The sequence below is a fragment of the Carassius carassius genome, chromosome 24 (assembly GCF_963082965.1).
Source record: "Carassius carassius chromosome 24, fCarCar2.1, whole genome shotgun sequence".
NCBI lineage: Eukaryota > Metazoa > Chordata > Actinopteri > Cypriniformes > Cyprinidae > Carassius > Carassius carassius.
Window position 1 is genome coordinate 1,922,263 of NC_081778.1, and position 18,846 is coordinate 1,941,108.

The 18,846-nt window shown below is 39.4% G+C and overlaps 1 protein-coding gene across 1 annotated transcript; it reads left to right on the forward strand.

The window, feature by feature from the left end:
• The first annotated feature begins 437 nt into the window (after nucleotides 1–437).
• Nucleotides 438–15,568, forward strand: LOC132102688 (ceramide synthase 2-like). The gene is made up of 11 exons (XM_059507285.1): nucleotides 438–771; nucleotides 10,551–10,724; nucleotides 11,329–11,446; nucleotides 11,528–11,646; nucleotides 12,094–12,151; nucleotides 12,253–12,303; nucleotides 12,759–12,851; nucleotides 13,367–13,495; nucleotides 13,721–13,827; nucleotides 14,054–14,207; nucleotides 15,108–15,568. Exons 2-11 carry the CDS (start codon nucleotides 10,552–10,554, stop codon nucleotides 15,255–15,257), a joined length of 1,152 nt encoding a protein of 383 aa, XP_059363268.1. The 5' UTR covers nucleotides 438–771; nucleotide 10,551; the 3' UTR covers nucleotides 15,258–15,568.
• The last annotated feature ends 3,278 nt before the right edge of the window (nucleotides 15,569–18,846 follow it).

Consider the following 18,846-nt stretch of genomic DNA (forward strand, 5'->3'; position numbering starts at 1 on the left):
GCGCTGTTTCAACCAGTATATAAAAGGTGTTTCCATTGCTCATGAAAAAGTTTCTGAAATGTCTAAGTATTTGACAAATATCGCATGTTATTCACTTCATCTGTGATATGCAAACACTGCGAGAGCTTCACTACCGGCAGTAGAAATTGTTCGTCTTGACATCTCTGCTTTCAATTCTGTCCCCGACTGCAAGCGGCTGCTCTCCGATCGGTCTGCGCAGCACTGCATGAAGTCGAACACACCTTATGACACTGACCCATTCAAACTGACTGTAAGGCGTATTTTATTTAAAGCGTTGTATAGCCTACATGATTAATACTCGTATTTAATGCGCTGATTTTTCACTGTTAAACTTCAAGTGTTTTTGGCCCTTTTGGCCTTCCATAAGCGTCACGATGTTTAAGTCCCGCCCGTTCCGTTATTCCCCTCTCTCTCTCTCTCTCTCTCTCTCTCTCTCTCGATCCTGCGTATGTTACCGACGCCTGTCCCCGACCCGTGCGCTCATCACCGGAGCCGAGCGGAAGAAACTGTCCGATATCCCACAATCAGGAAATACCACTAAAACTCACCGCAGCTGCCGATTTGTGGAGCCGCTTTGTCCGTCAAATCGATTTTCATCTATTAGAAAACATTTTTTGTTGTTTGGGGAGGAGAGATGCGGGTGGTAAACAGTCTGGCCGAAGCACGAATCCAGTAACGGAGCACTGAACCGGAGAAGCGCTTCACGACGCGTCCATCATCACGACCCTCTGTTCCCGTGGAGCGACTGAAGTGAGTCTCGTTCACTGCATTAATGTAACCGCGTGCGCCGAAATTTGTAGCCAGAAGTGAGCCAAACTTGGCAACAAAAAAAACCTCTTTTAGGGACGTCCTCGTTTGTCAAACAGTATTTAAATTAAATATATATATATATATATATATATATATATATATATATATATATATATATATATATATATATATATATATATATATAGCCTATATATATATATATATATATATATATATATGTGTGTGTGTGTGTGTGTGTGTGTAAAAAGTTTACCGTTAGCGTTAGATGGTGTTATAATATCTGAACCCTAAAATTAGCTAAAATGCAGGAAAGCTATCATCTTAGGTAGCTACATGCTTTGAGGGAAAAGCTTTACGCAAAGACACTATGGGGGAACAGAGGGGCTAAATGCCTGATTTCAAGGTATAGTTCAACCAAAAATGAAATTCTGTCATCATTTGCTCACCCTCATGTCATTCCAAACTCGTATTAGTGTTTTCTCTTTTCTGGTGCACAAAAGAAGATATTTTGAAGAATGTTGGTAACCAAATATTGGTCAGTAGCCATTGCGTAAACTGTTTGGTTACCAACATTTTTCATCTTTTTTTCAGTGTTATGAAACACCTTTCGTTGACTAAATGATGACAGAATTTTTTCTTTTTGGGTGAACCATTCCTTTTAAGGAACACACGATTTTGTATTGGCCCAAGAGTTTACAGTAGGCATTGTTTAATATTGAAAGAGTAACAAAATTTCTGTAAAAACGAATAAAGAAGTTTGTTTTGATTAAAACACAAATAAAATACTGTATAATTCATTTACTAACCCAATTGTGGGGTCAAGGGTCAGAGGGCAATAGGCCCTGGGCAACTACTGATACTTAAAATGACTAATATGGTCTCCATATGCAGCCACTTTTTCATATTTCATATTTATTCCAAATAAGCAGCAAAATAGTGCCTCAAAACTCTCTTTATTTAATCATTTTTGGCATTTTGTTACACATTCTAAGAACTTTTGTGGACTTTCAGTCCATCTCCGTCATTATGGGAAACATTGCACTGCGCTCCAGGCGTTCAGCATCCTCCTCCTCCTCCAGACCTTTTCATGAATCATGACATTATTAGCCACTAGGTGTGGCACGGTTCAACTTTTTCACGGTTTGGTTTGTTTCACGGTTTTAGAGTCACGGTTTTCGGTACAGTTCGGAATGTGCTATGTTTATGGAAAAACTATACTTTCAAATTAAAAAAGAAGAATATTCTATCCAACTACAAGCAACAGCACAAATAAATACAACAGAGTAAAGATACAAACAATAAACAGTGATTTTCCATTTTTTCTTTTTTTAGACAGGTCTAGCATAAGTTTTTGGGTACAGAAATTGAATAAAGTAATCAAATGTAAAACAGCATTGCATATTGGACTGTATAAATGAAAGATTATTCTTTATTAAAGTTATAAAAGCTTTTTAATTAAGAGCAGTGAGTGATTTCTTTGTTGTTGCTGATCGATTAATATAAAGACTGTCACTTTAAGAGAATGCACTGCAGTAGGCCTAGTTCAGCCGGCTATGTCTGCTGTAGGATACTTACCAAAATGGGCATGTGGACATAATTGTTTTGTGAATTTGTCCATTTAAACACAATACTTCAGAGAGAGCTTATATTTGCGCGCGTTCTGAAGCGCGGGTTTGCGCACTTCGGATGAGCGCATGCACAGATCTTCTCACTGCGCGCGCGAGCTCACGTCCTTTGGCTCTTAAATGTTTAAACTTGCAGAGCTTAAATGAGTTTAGTTTAAATACATATTAACGTGTGCTGTTCAGGTCTCATCTGTGCGCATGATGACGGTATAAATGACTGCATACTGCAATCACATTGAACAAGAGTGAATGGTTTGTCCAGGTGTATTTTTTTTTCTCATCGCTATTGTTGTAATGTGTGGGAATCCAGAATGCGCATCCATCAACAGAAACATATATTAGTTGAACCCAGTCTGTTTTACGTGATAACCATATTACAGATGCTTTGTCAGATTTAAGTTGAACCGCGGTCCCAGCGCGTGCCAAACCGTGTGTGGAGAACCGAACGGTTCGGGTTTTTTTCAGCAAACCGTGCCACCCCTATTAGCCAGCATTTTGTAGATCATGAAGACTTCCTAAAACCATAGCCAGTCTTCTGTCTCGAAATCAACAGGTGTTTGATGGTGTTTGTTTTGGTTTAGTTTTATTTGTAGCCTATCTGGGGGAAAATAAAATAAAAAGGGCATTTTGCTACAGCAGGAATTTATTCATACATTACAGTTCAAATCTGAACAAAATATGTATTTTTAATTAAATCAATTAGCTCCTTCTATATATATATATATATAGTAATTAAGAACAATAGAATTCAGTGGGAATCCCCGTTTAGACAGCCAGATAGACGCGCACGTGTGTGTGCGTGCGTGCTTGCCTCTGTGTGCGTGTCCATTCAGCTGGATTGTATGATGAAACAGTTCAAAAGTCCATGTGTTTTCCTCTACTCAGCCCTTTCTGTCCATCTGCTATGAAACATTTACCAAATATTTTCACTTGGTCGGGCTGCACACATGTTGTGTTTTCATCTTAAACTGGAACAATCCCAAAATAGACAGCCTTAAAGATGGCACACTAACACGAGACATCAGTGCTGGTGAGTGTGTGTCCACTGGAAGCATGTGTGGAAGAAGTGACTAATAAAGCATCAGCTAAAGACCAGCATGACAATCTTCTCCTCTTACCTTTAACCTAATTAGAGTCAGTCAGGCTCCAGAAGTGACAAATACAAGCAGAGGAGACCGGGGCTAGTTGTCACACTTTACTCCAGTCAATAATTCATTACTGAAAAGTCAGACGTCCCTCAGTAGTAGGAAATGTTGTCACAGTGGGAACTTTTAACTGGATATGACAGGCTTTCAAGAAAATGTATAGTGTAAAACAGTTATAAAATTATCACAACTCAATCCTTAAGTCCCCCCATTCGCAAGCTCCCAGCATGATAAAAACAGATGTCTAGGTTATTGAAGATGCAGTGGGAATCTGAATTAAAACGCCTGCCACTTGGCTCAGATGGTTTCCATTTGAAAGCATAATGTGATCTATAAAATATTTGTGGAGCTCTGAAAGAATTCACCGTCGCTCTGAGTCACACTGAGTCTGATTTTAATACCCAAATGAACGCGGCAGCGATGCAAAACCACTCCCCTAATGGTCCATCTACATGACGGGGTGCGTGAGGAGGACATCTGCTGTTAGATGTTCAGGTGTTTAACACGTTTTCCCACATCCAATGATCCATAAACAAGTCCTTCATCAGTTCACAGGGAGTTAATGCTGCCCAAACTTTCCATTCATCACCTGTGGTTTCATGATATGTTTGAAGTAATTGATCTGTGTGTGTGTTATCAACATGATCACTTCAGCCACCACCTGATATACGAAGGACTGACGATGTCTGATTCAATTACGGGAGAGTTCAATCAGAGATCTGTTCATTCTGTGTAGTGCTGTTGTTAATATTGAAGTTAAACTGGGGTCGCAGTTACACTTTGAGTGAAATTACTGCAATGCTAGCAAAATGACGCCATTCACTAAATGAAAAAATATTACATTTACTCCACTTTACTGAAACACTACAAGCCTGCAGGTGTATGTATTATTTTAATTCAGAGGTTACGATGTCTTCATGAAATGAATTCGCATGTCAGAGTTCAACTTCGAAGCGCAACACAATTTGCAAAGTTTGCATTTAAAAATCTATATTATCAGGAAAACATCTGAACTGAAAAATGAAGCTACTTTACACAGCGCTGAATCTATGACGTGTTGTCGGTTACCACAGAAAATAACTTTGACTCGTTTGGTTAAACAAATAATCATTGGTCGTTAAAATTAAATGTTAAAATACAAACAACAAAACATTGTTTCCATGACACTACGATAGAATCGCTTATCAGCACTGTCTGTCCAAAGTCATGTATATCTTGCATGTAAAATGTGGTATATGTAAAATATACTAAGATAAAATGGTAGTCGACAGCAGTCAGAATTTGGTCTCTTTAGGACTGGATCTATGACACAGGATCCTTGTGGACTTAGCAACCGATGATTTAATTGATTGACTCTGCAGGGAAATAAGCTGTCATGCTATTATACAGACACACCGGTGTTGGTTCAGCTGCCTAAACAGACATATCATCAGCAAGAAAGCATCCCGTAATACACCTTCACCAACCAATTTAATTACTACACACAACAGAGCATACCCGTTTACACAAGGCCAGTGATGGACATTTGACTCTCAAATATTTGTTGCTGGCTTGACAAACACTGAGCAGGCTGGACGCGCTGCTGTTGATTAGTTTACTTAGTTTTTGACTCGTTATTGAATGTTTTCACGTGCGTATCACGGTCTAACAAAACACCTCACCATTACTAAGCAAAACCTGAGTGCTGGACGTCTGACAGCCGCCCCTGGACTCGTCCATCACTTGAGTCTCTTGAGCCAGCTGTGATACCTCTGGGGGTCTAAAGTGATGTCGATGTGCCAGAGATGTAATTATATGCATTCTCTTTGCAACAGCAATTGCTCTTACATAAAGTTTTTTCGGTTTCTTAAGGAAATGTTGTGGTGCAATAATCACGGCCACAATAGAATGCAACAGTTGGGTACCGGGTTAATCAGTGGTTAATGCTTATTTTCAAAATAATCATGTTTAACAGCTGAATTCATAGTGGAAAAACTACATTACCCATGATGCTGTACAGAAAATTACACCCACCATACTTGTATATCTGTGCATGTTTTACATTAAACTTAAAATATATTGTTTCTATACATATAAATAACTTTAAATGAAGTTTTATATTTCTCAATCGTTTTTTTAATTCCATTATGTAATTCGCAATGCTTCATGGGATTGTAGTTCTTTCTTTTACTAAAGTTTTTTTTTTTCAAACACTGCTTCAAATCAAAGTTTGTAATGTTGTGATGCACCTCAGAGCTGGTTGGATTGGTTCATGGCTCATAACGCTTTAACAAACTTAAAAAAAAAAGTCCCTATGGCAAAAATGAATGAGCAACGCTGTCTTCTACCAATGCTGGTGAAAAGTGGGCGGGGCCTGATGTTGTGAAGTAAAGTGTTGTGAGTGGTTGTTGACGTCTTGCTATGCGGTTACTAGGAAGTTTCTTCTGTCTGAAGTGAAACAGCCCTGTGGTCTCCATGGATGACTCAGCTCCCTCCTTCAGTGGAAGTCTGGGGGATTTTTTACTCTTTTTATCAAAAGAAAAGTGTGTTGTGGAGTTTGGACGGTTGCCATTATTGCTCTGTAAATAGACTTTAATGCGTCTTTGGTGCTGTTAGAAATAAAGTGCAGTGTTTTCCAAAAGACACAAATATGCCAAATGCCAAAGTCTCAAGGTTTTTCTGGTTAGCATGCTCTAGTTTAGCCTCTGCTAGTAGATTATAACAATACCATGTGGTTCAGTAATCGTTCTCCATATAAACAGCAGATATTTGATTATATTGTGATAGCAGTGCAGGCAAAGCATGTACACTGAGATAAATGAGGATGCCAAAAAATATCATTCAGATCGTATTAAAATCATCTGTCAATCCACACACTCACTGCTTGAGTTTCCAGCACTCAACAAAACCCTGTTCCACGCACAACACTTGACTTACTTCCTCACGCTCCTGCCAGACACACACACACACACACAACACACTGATAGGTTGAGCAGAGAATGGCCAGAGAGGAGTCACATGACCAGATCGACCAATCAGAGCTCAGTCTCGTCTGACCCTCACAGGCGTGTCTGACTGCGGTGACAAGGAATGCTTGCATTAACAACACAGTGAGAGTGTTCAGCAAAACTATATCTGACCTTCTACTTGTAGCCTGTTGGCAGCACTGATGCATTTTACTGCTAAACACACGCTCTTTAGGATCCTTTTAAAAAGAGTACTTATTACAGTAATAATGAACTCAAGTGTGAACTAAATGTAATGTTTCAGACACTTAATTGCATCTTAACTGCAATTAAATTTAAACTTTAGAGTGCATTTGACACACTTAATTAGGACTTAAGCACATCTTTATATGTAGGCTTATTTCATAATTTTATTGTCTTTGAAATATGGTTAAAGTTTTACTTATGAACAACTGCTGAATGTACTTACAAGCATTTATGATATACACTTTATAAGATACTTTAATGTCATTTCTATTGAAACTTGGTTGTCATGTATTTAAATTTGTAATTACACATTTGTAATGAAGTTGCAATTTAGTGCATTTAAAATATATTGACTTTAAAATATAATATTAAACAACATAAAATTATAATTATAAAGTACTTTACATGTGATTTACAATGTTAGTCAACACATCAGAATAAGTGTTAAAAATAACAAAAGATGATTTAAACAAAATGTACTTTAAAATGACTATTAATAAGCGCATTTTTAAAAGTGTACTTAAGTGTGTTAAAGGGGACATTGAATGCAGAATTCACTTTTATATGCTGTATGTAAATGTGTCTTAAGCAGTAAGTGTACACAACCAGCCTACAATGATAAAAATATTCACTTATTTTTTTAAATTCCCACTTGGGTGTGGTGATGTGATGTCACACTGTTCAGACCCCGCCCACAACTGAGTGGACTTCATTTTCACATGGCCAGTGTCTGATATATACGTATAGTACAAACACAATTTGATGTGACAAGTTTTAAGCACAGTGAATTCAATTTTGATGGTCTTAATTTTTATCAGGGCTATTCCGAGCTGTTTTTGAACTGCTCTTACAACAGGAAGAACACAAACGCTGCACCCAAACATTAACACAGAAGTGTGTTAGCCTGCCACTGATTCAACTTCTGTTTTATAAAACTGATTTCTTTTAAATATGACTCATGGGATTTAAAGGAACAGTTCACCAAATAAAAAATCTGTTCATTTATTAATATTATGCTCTCATATCATTATGCTGTGGAATACAAAAATGAGAAATGTATTTTTTCCTTTATGCACATGACCAAACACTTGAAAACTCATCCGAAACGAATTCTCTTAAATGAATTGTGTTGAACCTGATGTTTACTGCTGCTCATGTTCGTCTGATCTCATGAATTCATTGCTCGTCTCCTGAGTGGTGTGGTGTTATTGTTCTGTGATGGATTGTGTGAGTGGAGAATAACAATGAAGCTAATGTTCAGGTCACATCTGCTGGAGCTTTGTCCTCCCACAGGGGTCAGCGAGAGGAAGCGCTCTCAGTAAAACACCGATCATTGTCTGTGTGCACTTTAATACATGCATGGAGCTCTAATATAGAGTGATCAGACACATGCCATTTACGGTTCAAAGAAATGGATAGTGCTAAACCACCGTGTCATACCACAATAATAGAGTTTTGTGGCAGAAACCCATTAAAGTTGTGAAGAAATGGAAGTAGAGACAGATTTTTTTCTTTCTTATTGTGGTGTACATCTCAGTGTAATGCATTATCAAAAAAAAGAAAAAGATCTTGATTCAGGACCTCTCTAGAGATTCAATGCATCATCTGTTGATTGGATGCTGAGATGCATGGCTCTCAAAAACAAATGAAAGCTTGGAGTCAATTGTAAGAAAAGGGCGGGTTTAAAAGTGGGCTGAACTACTAAATTTAAGTGCAAACTAAATGTAATGCTTTTGGATACTAAAATGCATGTTAATTGCAATTGAATTAAAATGCATTATCATTTAAAGTTACATTGAATGCAGTTAGCTGAACTTTAGTTTGCTTTTTGACTCACTTAAGTAGGACTTAAGTTTAAAAGTGTCTTTGAAATAGTCAAAGTGTTACTATTGAATGTACTGACAAGCATTTATGATAAACAAAAAAATATATACTTTTAACGTAATTTCTCTTGAAACCTGTGTAATTAAATATATTTGTAATTACCCATTTGTAATAATAAATGTAGTAAATTTAAGATATATTTACTTTAAATCTAGTTAAAACTACAATCAAATACCTATAATCAGTACATTACTTTGCAAGTGCATTAGTATGTTAGTCAGCAAAATCAAAATAAGTGTACTTAAAAGTATGACACAAGATTAGTAAAACATAACGATTTTAAAAGTTCTTTTTCCCATTATTTTGATCGAAAAGTCCTGCATGCATCACCAAAGTGAAGGTATAAGTGGTCATACAGTTTTTCCCTCTTAGGTCACGTCTTTAAGGGTTTCACACTCAAAAAATAAGTACATGTAATAATAATGCAAGACTTGGTAAGCGGCAGTAATAATTAGAAGGCCACTACAGGATCACCGCATCACACAAACCTCAGCTATATCTGTACAGATCACACGCACGTCACATCTGCCTCAGTCTGAATTCAGATACTCGACATCCCGCTTATCTAGATCAGCTGTGGTCTGTCTTGAGGTTGTAACCAGTCACTCCACCCACTTGAAGCCTGTGCATGATCTGTGTAGGTCGAAAGTAAAGATGGTGTCTAAAAGCCAAAACCATCTGTGAGCACAGCGCAGCTGGAACAGAGCTTTACATGATTCAAGCTTCAGAGATGCTGCGTGAGATCAGATGATATCATACGTCACTGTTTAACATCTCAGATTTTGTAACACAGTTGTGTTTGCTAATGCAGCACTGTTGTTTTCACTCATAGAGTGAAAGGTATCAGAACAAACAGCTGTGCGTCGTCCTGCGTCGTTCAGACTGGATTCTTCAGATCGTGTGTGTTGTTGAGGAGAGTGTGCTACTTCTGTAGAAATATATAGATTATATTTCACATTTTTAAGTTTATATGTCTCAATTCAGACTGTTCTTCTCAGAATTGTGAGATGAAAAGTCAAATTTATCCTACATTTTATTTTTATTCCATGGCAGAAACAGTCCAGAACATCTCAGCAAAGTCCTACAGAAGTAATGTGATTGAAAACACCCTGAACTCTTAATAGTAACCGCATAGCAGTGCCACAGCAACCACCCAGGACATGTACTGTATGTTGATTAGTCTGGATGTTCTTAGGAGAGGGAAGAAACAGACTGGTTTCAGAGTAAATGGAGTAATTATTATTGTCAGAACATTTAGGCAATTCTGGAATAACATTTCTTTAACATGCTTTTGGATGGATGGATGGATGATGGATGGATGGATGTATGATGGATGGATGGATAATGGATGGATGGATGGATGGATGGATGGATGGATGGATGATGGATGGATGATGGATGGATGTATGATGGATGGATGGATGGATGGATGGATGATGGATGGATGGATGGATGATGGATGGATGGATGGATGATGGATGGATGGATGATGGATGTATGATGGATGGATGGATGGATGGATGGATGGATGATGGATGGATGGATGGATGATGGATGGATGGATGGATGGATGGATGATGGATGATGGATGTATGATGGATGGATGGATGGATGGATGGATGGATGATGGATGATGGATGGATGGATGGATGATGGATGGATGTATGATGGATGGATGGATGGATGGATGGATGGATGGATGATGGATGGATGGATGATGGATGGATGGATGGATGATGGATGATGGATGTATGATGGATGGATGGATGTATGATGGATGGATGGATGGATAATGGATGGCTCAAACAGTGGAGCATGGCACTAGCAAGCAAGAGCTGAAGAAGCATGTAGCTTGAATGCAGTGTAAGTGTCTCAGAGGCATGAGTGTAACTGTCTGTGTGTCTGTTCTGCAGGATGCTGGAGTGGGTGAGTGAAGTCTTCTGGCAGGAGCGTCTGTGGTTCCCCGAGGGACTGGGATGGGCTGATCTGGAGGACCGTGATGGCCAGAGCTATGCGAAGGCACGGGATTTGTGGGTGGCCCTGCCAATCGCCGTCCTGTTTCTAGTGATTCGACAGGTCTTTGAGAGGTGCGTCAGAGCTCTCTTTCTCTTCCTCTGTGTTTAAATGTATGCCCTCCATGCAGAGCTTATTATTTTCTCTCCCTCTGTCTCACCGGTTTATAAATAGATCTTTAGTTCTATTTCTACCTGTGGATGTGGTTTTTGTCTCCCGCTCTTCAAACTTTAATGTCTTCTCTCCCTGCGTCACTCCCATCCCTCTCTCATCCTAAGCTAAGTGTTGTCTCTTCATGTCATCTCTTGCTTTCTCAGTCATCCTTTGAATTTTTAATTAGTGTGAGTCTCAGAATTAAGGAATAAGAGGTTGAATTAGGATCAGGGTGCTAAAATTCACCTAATTACATCATCTGGTCTGAACTATAATAAGCTGCCTGACTAGACTGTGAGACATTTGTAACAGAGCCACAGTCTAAAGTCACTAATCATTACTGGACAGTCCATTTCAACAGATCACACGAGGTCATTTAAAATGCATAGTCCAAAATTTTTAATAAATAACTCTAATAATAAAAAGAAAGCAGTGGTCCCTATAAGACAAGTCTTTTTTTCATTCAGTGGCCTCATGGAGATCTTTGCTGAATAAAACTGTTAATTTCTTTCTGTCTGTGTTCAGATATGTTGCTACACCGCTAGCCTCTCTGCTTGGCTTGAAGGAAACAGTCCGACGGCGAGTTACACACAACCTCACGCTGGAGTCCTTCTATTGCAACACAACTAAAAACCCCACACAGGTGCGTACGTACGCTGCAGGCCACTCTCTTACAGGAACACACTTCATCACTGTCAGCTGCTCGTGTGTTTGTGCTCTCCAGGGTTCAGTGGAGAAACTGAGAGAGCAGACGGGATGGACAGAGCGACAGGTGCAGCGCTGGTTCAGGAGGCGCAGGAATCAAGACAGACCCAACCTTCTCAAGAAGTTCTGTGAGGCCAGGTGAAAACACACACGCTCCTCTCAAGTGCTTTCTATAGTCCTGTTATCATCGACCGTTTCCTGTGAGATGAGCTTTGGCTGCTGATGTAAGAGATTAAATGGTGCTTCATGAAAGCGGTTTCTGTAAGTGCAAAAGCTGAAGTCAGTTCTGCATAAATGCCAAGTCTGATCCTCTGAAGTGTTCCCACTGGTGTTTGGCACTTATTAAATTATTCATATGTTCAGTAAATGTTTTAAAGGCTCGTGCATGTGCAGCACTGCACACTTTTCCAGCTGCATGCATTGGATCGGTGCACAGAATAATGCACAGAAGTTTCAGATGAACATGCTTTGTTGTTGAAATTTGGTGCATCACAAATTTGTATGTTACTTGGGAAAAACAAAGCAGTTTTCCCCCCATGACGGTTTGGTTGTGTCCTCTTACACTGACCCTCTGCTCTTTTGCAGCTGGAGATTCGCCTTTTATCTTCTGGCCTTCATCGGTGGTCTTGTTGCACTGATAGATGTAAGGCATCGGCAGTTTCAGCCTGTTCTAACGCTCTGGTTTTATTTCCTGTGCTAATTTAATGCTTAACACAAATGGGTCATGTCCGTCTCTTTCTCTAGAAACCCTGGTTGTATGATCTCGAGGAGATGTGGAAAGGCTTCCCCACTCTGGTAAGTTAGAAACATGAAATCATGTCGAGCTGCTCTTTTTCTAAAGGTTAGTATGTTAGTCAACACATCAAAATAAGTGCTCTGCTTTAAAACATGACAAAAGATTGATAAAACAGTGGTTTCAACTTTAAATGAAGCTGACATCATTACAAAGTGCACTTTTTAAAAGTGTGTTAAGAAACAGTCATGAAAGTGTCTCTCTTGAAGTACACTTAAGTGGCCTTTTATTTCATTAATACTATATTATCTGCAAGTATTTATTTATTTATTTATTTTTTTACAAAATGTACTTTTTACTTGGTACCTTTCTTTATGAGCTGATTTAACATGATAAATGAGAGCGTAAACATGATGTAACTGACTGACTGATAGCTCACTTCTACTGAAGAAATCAGAGTGTGTTAGTGTATGATTGTAGTGAACGGTGTGTGTGTGTGTGTGTGTGTGTGTCTCAGACGCTCCTGCCGTCTCAGTACTGGTACTACATGCTGGAGCTGGGTTTCTACACCTCTCTGCTCTTCAGCCTGGCGTCTGATGTCAAGCGTAAAGTAAGTCGTCATTATCACTTAATCACCACACTGCAGACCTCACCTGTGCATCTGAACCAATCAGACTCAAAGCAGCAGCAGATGTTGGGAATCACTGCAGGCTGTTGTGTTTTTGCGGTGGTCTTGATGACAGATGTTTTTGATTAGTAATATGCATTGCTAAGAACTTCATTTGAACAACTTTAAAGATGTTTTTTTCAATATTTAGATTTTTTTTTGCTCCCTCAGATTCCATATTTTCAAATATTATCCTCCAAACAAACCATACATCAATGGAGAGATGATTTATTCAGCTTTCAGATGATGTAGAAACCCAGTTTCTAAAAATTGACCCTTAAGACTGGTTTTGTGCTCCGGGATCACATATGGCAAAATTCACACTCGATCTCAAACCCCGAAACAAAAAGGAGAATGGTCATTAAAAACTGAATTATGAAAGACATCATGAATAGCATTAGAACTGGACTGAAAAATGAACTAGTGGTTCTAATGGATGCTGTGGCTGTGTCGTGCAGGACTTCAGAGAGCAGGTCATCCATCACGTGGCCACCATCCTGCTGATCAGCTTCTCCTGGTGTGTGAACTACATCCGAGCGGGAACGCTCATCATGTTCATGCACGACTCGGCCGACTATCTGCTGGAGGTGAGAAATCTAACTTCCCCTTAAACCCAGATCAAATGTGTTTTAGAAAGTGTTTATGCACTTAAAGAAGGAACTTGACTGGAAAGAACCGTGTAGAAGTGTGCACTGATTCAACCTGAGAACTGATGTATGTCAGTAGAAAAAGCATTTCCGTCTGGATCTCTCCCTCTTCTGTACACATGGGTTTCTCCCCTCATATCATCTCTCTCTCTTTCTCTCTCTCAGTCAGCTAAGATGTTTAACTACGCCAGATGGAAGAACGCATGCAACTACATCTTCATCCTGTTCGCTGCGATCTTCATCGTCACACGCCTCATCATCTTCCCTTTCCGGTACACACCCCATCCGTCTCTCTCTGTGTGTCTGTCCTCACACACACATGCTGTCATCAAACACCCCACTCCAGATGTGATTGTGATACAGTCGTGCCATGTTTCTATTGATAGAAGCGTGAAGCAAGGCACCGAACGGTTTGACTGAGAAGAACTGATCTGTGTGTGATACTGTATGATGCTATGAGCTCATGTTTGTGTCGCATCATGCGTGTGTTTCTCTCAGGATCATGTATTGCACATGGGTGTATCCCGTGACCCTGTACCCCCCGTTCTTCGGATATTACTTCTTTAATGGGCTGCTGATGGTTCTGCTGTGTCTACACATCTTCTGGGCCGCACTCATCATACGCTTGGCCTTCCGCTTCTTGAGCAGTAACGTACGTCTGCATGGTTTCATCTTTACATTCACACCTAGTTTCATTGGTAACACTTTATAATAAGGTCCAGTTATTTGAAGGAGCAGTTCCTGAACATGAAAACTTGCCTAAAATGTGCTCATCCTCAGGTCATATGAGGTGTAGATGAGTTTGTTTCTTCATCAGATTTGGAGAAACGTAGCATTGCATCAGTGTCTCATCAATGGATGCTCTGCAGTGAATGGGTGCCATCAGAATGAGAGTCCAAACAGTTGATAAAAACATCACAGTAATCCACAGCACTCTCCTGTCCATCAGTTAACATCTGGAGAACCAGCAATTAAGATGTTTCTAACAAAAATACATAATTCCATAATTCATAATAACGGGGAAAATGTGTTCTGGTGAGAGACAACAGAAGATGCACTTTTTCACTGGAGGAAGTGTTATTATGGATAGAGAACTCGTATTTTAGCATCAGAAGTAGCATTTTGAAATTTGAAGAGATTACTTGTGGATTATTGTGATGTTTTTATCAGCTGTTGTGACTCTCATTCTGACGGCACCCATTCACTGCAGAGCATTCACTGATGAGACACTGATGCAGTGCTACATTTCACCAAACCTGATGAAGAAACAAAAAGGCTGAGGACATTTTGAGCATCTTTTCATCTTTCAAGGGCACATAGCTCATGTGTCACTGTCGCATGAGTCACGATAGTTTCATTAATTTTTTGGGTGGAAGCTTGAGCTGTGTGAAAATCATTTTTTTGAATATCACACTTTTTGTTCTCTGGAAGATAAACAGTCATACAGGTTTGGGACAGCATGAGGGTGAGTAAAGATGACAGATTTCTGGGTGAGCTATCCCATTGTCTTCAAGATCTCTTTCTCTCCTGACCCTGTCATTCTTCCCAACAGTCATCGGTAGAAGACGAGAGGTCCGATCGAGAGGAGACGGACGAGTCCGAGGAGGAAGAACAGATGAAAAATGGAGAGATAAAGAAAAACGGACCAGCTCAGAATGGCCACGCTACACATAACAACAACCACTCCAAAAAAACAGAGTGATGTCTAGAGAGGACAGAAACCGTCAGAAACCTAGAGATTCTTCCTCTGCTGAAGCGGAGCAGAGACGGTGAAGAACAGAGGGTCGATTGCTGTCTACACTACACACACACACACACACACACACACACACAGGCACAGCGTGCCACACTCCTCGATCTGGAGGCAAACACAGAGCAGTGCTGCCTCTATTGACTGAAGCTTACAGGAGCAGATCACCTACAAATCTGCCTCTCCACACCTCTGGGACTTTCTTACAGTTATCTCTAGCAGAATGTCCAAACTGCTCTTCCCCATACAGTGAAAGTCAATGGTGACCACGAATGAATCAGTTGAACAGAGTGCTCATCTCATATGGACTTTTTTTATGCTGCGTTTTTGTGCTTTCTAGAGCTTGAAATCCTATGCAAGCTATGGAAGCCAATGGAACAAATCAATAAACAAAAGAGAACTATGGCTTTTTATCTCACAATTCCGACTTTGTTTCTTGCAATTCTGAGAATTCCAAAATATAAAACTCAGAATTCCACACAATTCCGAGTTTGTGTCTCTCAATTCTAAATGTTCTAATCCCAGAAATGCAAGAGTTGTGAGATAAAAAGTCACAGTTGCCTGCTTTTTTGGGGGGTTTATATTCCCCCGCAGAAACGTGTGTTCATCGAGAGCAGCTCTGACATTATGCTAAACTCTATTGGAAAAAAGTCATATGAGTAAATGATGGCAGAATTGTTTTAGGTGACCTGTGCCTTTTAACAGTGCCTTCCTTTGCTCTTTTCATGCCTTGTTTTTAGTTTGTAATTTAAAAAACTGCATCTTTTTCCAGAGTATAACCATTCACCAGTAATACTGAACACATGTGAATATCAAGCGCATCAGTTTGGTCTTAGAGTGCCGTCAAAAAAGTTAATTGTCTATTGTCAGTAGCAATGTGTGAAGAGCATCTCACACAGAAGTCACAAGCGCATTCAGTGCATGTTTTCACTCGTGGAATAAATGAATCATGGCGGCTGACAGTAAATAATGCATTTCTGCAATGCCATTGGTTTGTTTTGTAATGTGCTGCATCCACAGCTCTAAAGTGTCAGTATAAACCCAAGACCATCAGCCAGAAAACCAAAGAAGTCACCGAGTGCATCTTCAGATATGGCTGAATGTTACTAACTTCCTAACATACAGATTCAGTCCCACAGCTGGTCTGAATCATCTCATTCACATCACATTTCTGTCCTGCTCTGACTCCATCATTCCTGCCAGCTTCCCATCGTTCTCTTCTGTACATCGCTTCAGATGCAGACGACTCAATTACAGTGTTATCTTTATTTTGTATTTTCCTGTGTTTTGTAATATGATAAAATTATTATGGAGGAAGTTAAGAATAAAATACTGAATGTGAGTCACACTTGATGAGTGTTAGTTTGATTTCTCTGTTATTAATATCACTTTAAACACAATTCCATTGGTCTCTTCAAGTAGTGTCAACCACAGCCCTTATTATAATATAGGAATCCAAAATATTATAAGTCAAAGTCAGTCACCTTTATTTATATTGCGCTTTAAACAAAATACATTGCGTCAAAGCAACTGAACAACATTCATTAGGAAAACAGTGTCAATAATGCAAAAATGATAGTTAAAGGCAGTTCATCATTGAATTCAGTGATGTCATCTCTGTTCAGTTAAATAGTGTCTGTGCATTTATTTGCAATCAAGTCAACGATATCGCTGTAGATGAAGTGACCCCAACTAAGCAAGCCAGAGGCGACAGCGGCAAGGAACCGAAACTCCATCGGTGACAGAATGGAGAAAAAAACCTTGGGAGAAACCAGGCTCAGTTGGGGGGCCAGTTCTCCTCTGACCAGACGAAACCAGTAGTTCAATTCCAGACTGCAGCAAAGTCAGATTGTGCAGAAGAATCATCTGTTTCCTGTGGTCTTGTCCTGGTGCTCCTCTGAGACAAGGTCTTTACAGGGGATCTGTATCTGGGGCTCTAGTTGTCCTGGTCTCCGCTGTCTTTCAGGGATGTAGAGGTCCTTTCTAGGTGCTGATCCACCATCTGGTCTGGATACGTACTGGATCCGGGTGACTGCAGTGACCATCTGATCTGGACACAGACTGGATCTGGTGGCCACGGTGACCTCGGAACAAGAGAGAAACAGACAAATATTAGCGTAGATGCCATTCTTCTAATGATGTAGCAAGTACATCGGGTGTTATGGAAAGTGTTCCCGGTTCCGGTTTACCTAATTAATGCAGCCTAAAAATCCTTTAACGGATTTGGATAATAAAAGCATATAAGTATGTTATGTGTAAGCCAGGTTAAAGAGATGGGTCTTTAATCTAGATTTAAACTGCAAGAGTGTGTCTGCCTCCCGAACAATGTTAGGTAGGTTATTCCAGAGTTTAGGCGCCAAATAGGAACAGGATCTGCCGCCCGCAGTTGACTTTGATATTCTAGGTATTATCAAATTGCCTGAGTTTTGAGAACGTAGCGGACGTAGAGGATTATAATGTAAAAGGAGCTCATTCAAATACTGAGGTGCTAAACCATTCAGGGCTTTATAAGTAATAAGCAATATTTTAAAATCTATGCGATGCTTGATAGGGAGCCAGTGCAGCGTTGACAGGACCGGGCTAATATGGTCATACTTCCTGGTTCTAGTAAGAACTCTTGCTGCTGCATTTTGGACTAGCTGTAGTTTGTTTACTAAGCGTGCAGAACAACCACCCAATAAAGCATTACAATAATCTAACCTTGAGGTCATAAATGCATGGATTAACATTTCTGCATTTGACATTGAGAGCATAGGCCGTAATTTAGATATATTTTTGAGATGGAAAAATGCAGTTTTACAAATGCTAGAAACGTGGCTTTCTAAGGAAAGATTGCGATCAAATAGCACACCTAGGTTCCTAACTGATGATGAAGAATTGACAGAGCAACCATCAAGTCTTAGACAGTGTTCCAGGTTATTACAAGCTGAGTTTTTAGGTCCTATAATTAACACCTCTGTTTTTTCAGAATTTAGCAGTAAGAAATTACTCGTCATCCAGTTTTTTATATCGACTAAGCAATCCATTAGTTTTTCAAATTGGTGTGTTCACCAGGCCATGAAGAAATATAAAGCTGAGTATCATCAGCATAACAGTGAAAGCTAACACCATGTTTCCTGATGATATCTCCCAAGGGTAACATATAAATTATAAGAACCCACAGGAGACTCCTAAAGGGCTCTAGGGCCTTTTTCTTCTTGAGTCACATAACAGAACATTTGCAGATAACATACATTTAAGTTACGTTTATTAACATATTAAACATGTTGATTTGGGGTTTACAGAATGACAAAGTATGTGCGTGCCTTTAACTGTATGAATGTGCAGCATTTGCAGACAATATCATATAAATTCAACAAAAGGCCACTTAAGTACTTAAAGAAAGACAATTGTGAAACGTAAGTACACTTTTAAAATTGCACTTTGTAATAATGTCAATTATAAAGTACATTAAGAAAGTAAATTACATTACATTAAGTACATTAACATACTTAAGAACATGTACTCAGTTAAGATTTTAGATGTACTGAATTGCAGCTTC

Excerpts from the sequence above, each read along its gene's own strand:
- LOC132102688 (XM_059507285.1), top strand. The coding sequence starts at position 10,552 with ATGCTGGAGTGGGTGAGTGAAGTCTTCTGGCAGGAGCGTCTGTGGTTC. Across the intron at positions 10,725-11,328 it reads ATTCGACAGGTCTTTGAGAG|ATATGTTGCTACACCGCTAG; the intron begins GTGCGTCAGAGC and ends GTCTGTGTTCAG. Across the intron at positions 14,208-15,107 it reads TCCGCTTCTTGAGCAGTAAC|TCATCGGTAGAAGACGAGAG; the intron begins GTACGTCTGCAT and ends TCTTCCCAACAG.